Here is a 10,190-nt window from a genome sequence, read left to right as displayed (position 1 = left end):
AAAAAAAAAAAAAATTGTGACATCAAAAATTCAAAATGTGGGAGGAGAATGGAATTAAGTGTACAGTTTTTTGTTATGTCTTTACTATCAAAGTTAAGAAGTTATTTTATAATAACATGTCATAACTATCAGATGTTTTTTGTCAGCCTTATGGTAACCACAGAGCAAAAACCTATAATAGATATATTAAAAATAAAAGGCAAGGAATCAAAATACTACTAGAGAAAATCATTTACACACAAAGGAAGATTGTAAGAGAAGAAAGGGTCCGCAAAACAACTAGAAAGCAGGTATCAAAATGGCAGCAGTAAGCCCTTATCAATCAATAATTAACTTGAATGTAAATGAAATAAATTCTTCAATCAAAAGACATAAAGTAGTGGCTGATTGAATAAAAGAAACCCAACTATCTGCTGCCCACAAAGGACTCACTACACTTGTAAAGACACAGATTGAAAGTGAAGAGATGGAAAAAGATATTTTATGCACGTGGAAATAAAAAAGGAGTAGGAGTAACTATACTTACATCTGATAAAATAACCAAAACTGTAAAATGAGATAAAGCCATTATATAATGATAAAGAGGCCAGTACAGCAACAGGATATAATAATTATATATACATATGTACCCAACATAAGAGTACTGAAATATATAAAGCAAATATAAATAGATCTAAAAGGACAAATATACTGCAATAAATAATTGTAAGGAACTGGAATAGACAGATCATCCAGACATAAAATCCACAAGGAAACATTATAATTAAACCACACATTAGACCAGATGGACATAACAGAGATTTACAAAACATTCTGTCCAACAGCAGCAGAATATACATCCTTCTCAACAAAACATGGAATATTCTCCAGGAAAGGTCATATGATAGGCCACAGAACAAGTCTCAACAAGTGTAAAAGAATCAAAATTTTATCAAGTAGCTTTTCTGACCACAATGAAATAAAACTAGAAATCAGTAACAGGAGGAACTTTGGAAATGGTACAAATACATGGACATTAAACAACATCCTTGTGAGCCACTAATGGATCAATGGAGGAATTAAAAAGGAAATTTTTAAGAAAATTCTTGAGTCAAAAAGGGGGAACACAATGTACTAGAACCAATGGGATATAGCAAAAGCAGTTTTAAGAGGGAAGTTTATAGCAGTATTTGCCTACATTAAAAAAGTAGAAAGATCTCAAATAATCTAAAATGGCAACTCGAGAAACTAGAATAACAGGAGCAAACTAACTCAAAATTAGTAGAATGAAAGAGACAAATACACAGGAGAATGCTATTTGAAGACGCAGGCACACAGAAGAGAGAATGCCATGTAATGACAACACAGGTACTAGAGTTATGTATCTGCAAGTCAAGGAATGACAAGGGTTGCTGGCAATCACCAGAAGCTGGGAGAGAGAGCATGGCTTTTCAGATAGGACAATGATTTTTGGACTTCTAGACTCTAGCACTTTGAGCGAATCAATTTCTAAGGTACCCAGTTTGTGGTACTTTGTTATGGCAGCCCTAAGAAACTAATACAATGGAAATTTTGGCAGTAATTGTGAGAAGATGAGCTAATGTATAAGATACTTTATAAGATAAGGTAGCTTAAGAAAGCTGGCAGTGACAATATTTTCTCATATGTAATTGCCAGTCATATCTAAAGAAAGATGGAAGGAGAGAAGAGATTAGAGCAGTCCCTGCTATAATCTGCTGAAGGAGAGAAGAGATTATAATAGAAGTTAACAATAAAAAGAGATAACCAAGAGAGCCAGATTTTTAGATTAGGTAATAGAATTTGATTGAAGGATTATGCAGCGGTGTTGAGTTTAGAGAAAAATTGGCTCAGTTTCCTCTGGGAAATTAGAATGAAGTAGAGATATGTGGAGGACAACTTCTGCTAAATTGCCTCTGATTGTTCATTAATTAGTACATTTACCTGCTGAAAGCTATCATGCTTTCAGGGGTCAAGGATTCAAGAGTAAGGAAGAGTGTGATGAGGAAGCGCTAGTTGGTATTATATAATGTGGATGTGCATAAGCCTAAATCTGGAGTATTTCAACATTCTGACTCTGTAGCAGAACTGTATAATTATAAATATACAAAGGCTTAGAATGTAAAGGATCCAAATCCTATTATAAATGTGTAACAGAGACCTGAGGATTTTATATGACCTCTCCAAGGGACACAATGAGTGACAGGTCTGCAATGCAGGTCTCAGACTCCTGACTGTACCACATTGGAGATTGAAATCCCTAAAATTATTGTCTTAGCATGTTTTTTATTGCTACAATAGAACACCACAGATTTAGTTGTACCCAGCAGACTAGGTAATTTATAAAGAAAAGAAACTTATTTCTCACAATTTTGGAAGCTGAGAAGTCCCAGAGCATGGCACTGGTTTCTGCTGAGGGTCATCCCATGGTGGAAAGGTGAAAGGTGAATGAGACAGAGAGAGAGAATTGGGCCTAACTCATCCTTTTTATCAGGAGTCCACTCCCAAGATAATGTATTAATCCATTCATGAAGGTGAAGCCCCCATGACCTAATCACCACTTCTAAAGGCTACACTTCTCAATACTGTTTCATTGGTAATTAAATTTTAACATGAATTTTAGAGGAGACATTCAAATCACAGCAATTATGGAAATAAAAAATATTTTAAAAATTTGGTGATTAGGAAGGGTGTATGTCTGTATTATAGTATGATTTTAGTTGTTTTCCCCACCCATTTAGCTGAATATTACCATTAATGTCTGGGATTGGAACCAGGTTAAGTTTCATGTTGTCTATTTCATGAACTTTTACTTCTAGTAATGATTTTGCCTGAATAGGAAGAGAAATGTCACTAACAACAAAGGAAAGCAATTAAAGTATGCTTCCTTTGTTGTTAGTGACATTTACAATTAAAGGAACCATTTATTTCTGTATTCCTAATGAAAATTTGAAGAGTCTCTGAGTCCTTTACCCTTTCTGTCTCTGTCATGTTCATGAATGGTCATTAGCTTCTGTATCCATACCAAGAAATGTGTTATTATAGTTAAAATCACATAATAAGATTTTCAGCGTTGATAAAGAGGGATTATTTGCCATTCTGAGAATATCCAATTTAGTTGTAGCTGAAAAAAAAGTAACAAAATCATTAAAGTTATGCCCGTCTAGTCTATACCACTACATTTTTAAAATGGGTATTAGATATCATTGTCTTGATTAGTACCATTTTCATAGTGGTAGTTGAGAGTGAGGGATCTTGGAGTCCAAACACTATTCTGGACTCATCTGTTGGCTTCACACTTATTTAAACATCTGCAAATAACTTCACCTGTTAACCCCACCTTTCAAATTTGTTTAACGGATATAAATAGAGTACCAACTTTGTAGATTTGCTTTAAGTATCAAATGGGAGAATTCATTTAAACCCTTAGAACACTTTCTAGTACATAGGAATTAGTGAATACAAGGAACCATTTAACTGAAATGTAGTTAACTTTCAGATAAAACTTTCTCATTGGAATGATTCAGATTTCTAAGATGAGCAATCCTCATTTTCTCTGTGTTCAACTTTCTCTTTAATTTGCTCCTTTTTTAGCTTGGCTGTCAAATTTTTAATTATTAAAAGTCATGCAATTGTAAATATGTAGTTATCTATGCAATTGTAAATATGTGGGTTTTTCTTTTTGAATTTGATCTCTTTTTTGTGTGTATGCCAAAAAGATAGAGCAATAAACAAATACCACATGACACACTCAGCCAACAATTCATTCAGGTCTCTGAAGAGTAACTGGACAAGAAGAAAAACATAGGAAAAAAAACAACAGAATTTGTTGGCATGTTCTACACACAGACCATGGCTTTTCAGAAGCCAAACTGAATAAAAACAGTTTTAAAAGAGACAACCATTTGTAGAGGAGTCCTTGAAGGATTCTTCATTGTTTTCTTGGACAAAAAGAGACAAGTGGATCCAAGTGCTTCTAAATACTTCTCTCTTATTTTCTTAACTGTAAGTTAAAATTTGTTTTACATTTTCACTTTGCATAAGATTATTAAGATATAAAGTATATAGCCAATGCCAAACATATTGATTGAAATTTTTAAAATTATATTATTCAGATGTTCTAAATTATTTTATGCTTTATGTTATAGTACTAGTGAATTATTTTATTTTAAAAACTTATGTAACATTTTAGTGTGATAAATGAAAGATGGATGGATTCGGAAGTGTATGTAAATATTATCAGACAATAAATTCTCTCTCTGACACTGCTCTGAATATCCTTTGGAGAATTTGTAAGGTTTTACTTCTTTAGAATGTGTGAGCATTACAGCAAGTTCCTTTTTTCTGTGTTCTTTTGTTCTTTTAAAATGTTTTTGTGGTTTGCTTATGGAGCTATTTAAGTAGACCTCTGTATCCATAAAGTGAAGATTGGTGTCTTAATGTTTCTACTTTCTTAAGTTAGAATGTAGAGATTATATTGGGTTTTGCTGGCTTTGCATTTTATTTTATGAAAAAAGGGAAATACAGCAAGTTCTCTCCGAACATTATAATTTGTATATAACATCAACATTTATTCAAATGGACTTCAGTAGTCATAGTTGTGATACTAAATGATCAGTTCTGGATTTTCAAACTGAAAACAAAGAATAAGAATCATTATTACAAATCAATTACTCTAGTCGTATTAGCTGATGTTTTTGATTTTAATCTGTATGTATCTTACATATTTACTTCATAAATGGAGATTTAATGAATTAGCTTTTTGGGATTCTAAGAATGACCATAGTGTTTTTGACTTTGCTTTGCCCAGTGGTTAACAAGATATCAAATAAATGTGCCAAATGTGCAATTCAAAATAAGACTGCTTGTGGTCAAATTGCTGACTGACAAGGAACAGAAAGTGATTTCTTCCTGTTAAACTTCTTTTTCTTAACAAGTAAAGAGAAAGTGGTTTTTGGATTCTAAACATTGCTAAGATCTTATTGAGGGATTTACTTTAGGTGGATGTAATGTTAAGATTTCACAGAAAAAAAGTGACTCCTGAGACAAAGGGAGAAAAGACTTATATACTATCGCCTTTATCTCCCTCATAGCCATAAAAGCCTGGAGAGAAATAGCAACTGAGAAGACATTTTACAATCACTAATACTTTATATTCTTTTTTAAAATCCTGATTGAATATGTTACTACAATGTCATATAAGGCATTTAGTTGGTGCATCTGAAAATTATGCTTTCAAAATGTTCAAAGGCTTTCTGTAACTGAACTTTCTTTTTTTTCCTTTTTTCCCCTAGTTATTGCTCTACAATATTTACTTTACCCTGTTAATGAACAGGACAAAATGGTTAAGAAAGAGATAAGTGTATGTCAACAAATTCAGGCTCTTCTGTACAAGAATTTTCTTAAAAAATGGAGAATAAAAAGAGAGACTTTATTGGTATGATTCACTATATATATATTTTTTCGTGGTTAATAAATGAAAATCCATCATATAGTATTATGTCATTTTTATTACTTTTCTTGTTTATAAATTCTGATTTTTAATTATCATACTGGCTAGTTGAGTTGAGATTCTAAATACTGCAAAATGATATATTTTGCAAAATAGGATACTATTTGTGTCAAAGGTGAAATTAACTAAAGAGCTCATCTGACAGCTCCTGAAAAATAATCTGTTGCAGAATAGAGCCAGCCATTTTCCACATAATTAATGCATTCAAATCTCAGAGTCATTCTGAAATACCCCTTAGCTAACTTCTGTGTTGGGGGCAGGGACAGTCAGGGGAAAGATAAGCTAGGCAAAATAAAATAGATGTTTAAATGGGCAAACCCTGATACTATTTGGGAACATTTCGATTAATGTCATGTTATTTGGTAAGACTGGGAAAATATCTTTGAGTAAAAATTTGCAAACTTTTTTTGGAATCTCTTCAAAGCCATGCTTTTTGTCAACATGGAGTGGTTTCATGGAACAAGATCACAGATTGTCAATACCTTTGCATTCTGTTGAGTTTCTTGTATGCTGACATGAATATTAAGACATTGTATGCTGACATGAATATGAGACATAACTGGATCTGCCTTGACCATGTAGAGATTGCAGTCTGTTCAGAAATAGTCAATACCATTTCAGTGGGAACTAACAGGATTCATATCGTCCTTTTAAATCTCTGCGATAGCTTCTGAAGCAGTTCAATCAAAAATTTGGTTCATATACTGAAGAAGGATACATCTATGTTTATCACTCACTAGAATTAAAAAAATATGAATCCAGAAATGTGGAAATATTGGTACAATAAACACCTATACATCCACCATCCAGATTTGACAGCTGTTAGCATCTTGCCAGCTTTGCTTCATCTCTGTGTCTCCTCTTCTTCCCCAAAATATATGTAATGGCTAAATATTTTAGCTAGTGTCTCCAAAAATTAAGAACCTGGTTCCCTACATCACCACTATCCCACTACACAAAATTAAAAATAATTCCATATTATCTAGTTCCATGGCCAAATTCAATTTTCCAGATTTCCCCCAAAATGTCTTTTAAGGTTGATTTGTTCAGGAACCAATGAGACAAAACTAGTTTTCCTGTTGAATATTCCATGTTGTCTTTTTATCTGATTGCCTGTCCATGTTGTCATTTAAGTCATCCCTTTATCATCTATATTTTTTGTAAGCAGTGAGTTGGCTCTAAAAGCAGGATCCAATTCTGGTTAAATATTTTTGGCAAGAATGTGTTCTATGTGTTGCCATATACTTACGTTGCTTCAAATATGAGGACATAAAATCAGTGGCAGTCCCACTAATAGGAATGCTAAATCACTGGGTTAAGATTGATTACAATTGTTGATATTATCTCAAAAGTTGTGTATTTTTGAAAAGGTGTTGTTTTTTTTAAAGGATAGATATTAATTGGGACAGAAAAAAATTACAGACTGAAATGAAGCTATGCTCAATGACAATACATTTTGCCTTAAAAATGTGTTTGGATGTTTCTCACTGGTCTGGACTACGTTATAACATGGCTCATTTCTCTTTTGTGTGCTGGAGGAATGGACAATAACATTGTTTCTAGGGCTATATTTGTGCATCTTTTCGGAACACTTCAGAGCTACCCGTTTTCCTGAACAACCTCCTAAAGTCCTGGGAAGTGTGGATCAGTTTAATGACTCTGACCTGGTAGTGGCATATACACCAGTCAGTAACGTAACACGAAGGATAATGAATAAGATGGCTTCGGCTTCCTTTATGAAAGGTGTGCTGTCCAATAACCAATGTTTCAGTATTATGTGACTTAATTTTCAAGTTTTTTTTGCAGGTTGAATTTACTTATCTAGCTTATGGGTCAGTCATTCTCAATTGAGGCAAAGATTCTCATTATATATACAGTACAGGGGTTGGTGTGAGGCTAACGGTAGGTGGGTAAGAGATGAAATAGATTTACTTGATTTTTTTTTTTCTCTCTCTTTTTTTTTTTTAATGACACACATGCCATTTGCCCTTTATACTAGAACATGCTGTTGCAGTAGGAGGAAAAAAAAATATTTGACCCATTTTAGATGATACAAATTTCACTTTTCCCAAACTTAACTTAAAGAACTTTCTATTTGAGTTGGTATTCTATAATTTAAAGAGTTTCAAAAATTTTTAAGGATTTTTAATTATTTTCAATTGAGATTGAAATAAATATAGTTCCCAGTATATAGGAATTATAAATCAAAGATGTTTGAAATTCAAACTCAAGCTTAGCAGTGGCATTAAAAAAGCATTACTGTTTGGTGTATAAAAATAGTTAAAATGTATAGCTCAGGGCATGTAAAATCTATTTAAAATCAAATCAGGTATTGGCTACTGAACGTCAACAAATTCACGGCCCTTGATCATAGAGTAGTGAGGCTTTTTTTTTTTTTCCCCATGAGACTTTTTCTGGATATCTGGACTCAGAAAATAGATGTCTCTATGTTATGTAGGCTGCTGCATTAATTTGATGTATGCATCTTATAAAGAAATAAGAACATCTGAGAGTCATACTTACTGTGCGAGACCTTTGCCTACCATCCTTTATATCTCTACTGCCATTAGGAGTAACTACTGGCTGTCAGCTCTGGTCTCTGGCCTGCTCCATAGAGGCCTTTGCTCCCGCATAGGGAAGGTGTCAGGATAAAATGTTCTTTTCTTCAGTAATCTTAGCCTACTATCAAATTTCTCTTGTTGTTAACTCTCATTCTGCTAGTGTTCTGAACATTGACCATTTCATCCCTTTGTACATTTTATCCAAGCTGTTAATATCGCAGCTCCAATCACTGCTTTTTCTTGTCTTTCTGAAACTTTTCTTTAGTTTTTTGGTGTCTGGATTACCATGCCAAGGGACACCTCCAAATTCTGAATTTTAATTATTTTATGCAAGCTTTGGAATGGGTATTGTTATCCCTGGCTGCTTTACCCTGTTTTGTAATTCTTCATTGCAGTTTCTGGAGCTTTGACTTCCGTCGGCCTCCCCTTACTTGCATTGTTTACATGTTCTGCCTCACCACAGTGTTGATTCTGCCCTGATCTGTCTCTACTCGCTTCCTTTGTGTTGTCATTTAACTCATTTGTTCTGAACTCATGAAGCATTTCCTGAAGCCTCAGGGACTATTCTTCCTGTATGCACAGTGTAAGCTCATTGCCACTTTCTGTCTTAGTCTGATGAACCATTGGACTCTGCCTCTTTCTTATATAAAGTACTTCATTACAACTACCATGCTGGCCTGTTCCAACCACAGCTCCTCTCTCACTGTCTTACTCTACATTTATCTAACTCTTGCTTTTTAGCATAAGTATTCATGGTTTGGCCTTGACAGTATTTTTTATACCTCTAGAAAAAATCAGTGATGTTAGCATTGTCCTCTTACTCTACATTTATCTAACTCTTGCTTTTTAGCATAAGTATTCATGGTTTGGCCTTGACAGTATTTTTTATACCTCTAGAAAAAATCAGTGATGTTAGCATTGTCCTCATAAAAGTTTTACCACCTGACTCTATATTTGGAAGGATGAGGTGTTTTGAAAGGTATGGCTACAGCATAAAATAAACAGTTTTTTCATCTTAATGTAGACTTCACCCTGAGTGAAATTTAAAATTAATAAAATTTTGAGAACATAATACATAAACATGTAAAAAAGGAGGCACTAACTGGACTTCAGTGATTTTCAAAGCTTCTGTTAGTAATAGATCTATTAAACACTTACTGGGTGGATTACTCCTGCAGATGGTGAACCCATTCATTATGCACTGATTACTATAAACTTAATTCTTAGAGAGTGTTCTTGACCTCAGAGAATCTGTAGGTAGACTATACTTTTTGGTTTTTGTACTCTGATTCTTTGTATACAATTTACTTCTAGCATTCTATTTTCATGTGATAGATACCAGTTTATAATCTCGGCAGAAAAAAAGAAAACACGAAATTCTCAGTATTTGTATTGCTTACCTTAAATATTTTTCCTTTTAATTCCTAAATTATTTTAGTTACTAAAGTAATATCTACTTTTAAAAAAAGTTGAATAGTACAAACTTGTATGAAGCAAAAATATGAGAGCTTTTCCTTTCGTCTTCACCACTGCTTCCTCTCCCCCCCTACCCCTCATTCAAATTGTGTGTATCTTTTAAGGCAAATATGCACATAGTCATATATAGAATATGTTTCTATGCTTACATAGGCACACAAATTCAGTTTTTCTTTACCAAAATGAGATCACACTAAAAACAATATGCTGCAAATTTTTAAAAGACAATATATCCTTTGTGTCTTTTCATGTATTTACACTGAAATTAAAACAATTGAGTTTCACTCAGCCTTTTACTAAGAGGCAACTATCCAGAAATAATATGTAACACCACTAATTTTATATAAAATAAGCAATTGTATTTTGTTTTTGTGTCCTCTAGTAATAAGTTTACATGATTATTTATTTATATTTTTCATACATGGTAGGAAGAACAGTCATTGGGACACCAGACGAAGAGACCATGGATATAGTACTTCCAAAAAAGTACCATGAAGTAGTGGGAGTTATATTTCGTGATACTTTCTCATATCAGCTGAAGTTTAATTGGGGATATAGAATCCCACCTATAAAGGAACACACTGAATACACAGGTAACTGTATGAAAACTGATTATAATTTTTTTTTGGTACTTCACGGAATCC

The 10,190-nt window shown here is 33.3% G+C and overlaps 1 protein-coding gene across 1 annotated transcript in view; it reads left to right on the top strand.

The window, feature by feature from the left end:
• ABCA10 (ATP-binding cassette, sub-family A (ABC1), member 10) overlaps positions 1-10,190 on the top strand; it is a 106,615-nt gene that overhangs the window by 17,362 nt on the left and 79,063 nt on the right. The window contains exons 2-5 of the mRNA XM_011983972.1: positions 3,721-4,002; positions 5,292-5,434; positions 7,048-7,252; positions 9,975-10,139. Coding sequence (XP_011839362.1) covers positions 5,339-5,434; positions 7,048-7,252; positions 9,975-10,139 — 466 coding nt within the window. The 5' untranslated portion in view covers positions 3,721-4,002; positions 5,292-5,338. The remainder of the gene's footprint in view (positions 1-3,720; positions 4,003-5,291; positions 5,435-7,047; positions 7,253-9,974; positions 10,140-10,190) is intronic.

This window comes from Mandrillus leucophaeus, unplaced genomic scaffold (genome assembly GCF_000951045.1).
Source record: "Mandrillus leucophaeus isolate KB7577 unplaced genomic scaffold, Mleu.le_1.0 Scaffold1, whole genome shotgun sequence".
NCBI lineage: Eukaryota > Metazoa > Chordata > Mammalia > Primates > Cercopithecidae > Mandrillus > Mandrillus leucophaeus.
The sequence above is the reverse complement of the archived record's forward strand: the minus strand, read 5'-3'. Positions and strand labels throughout refer to the sequence as shown.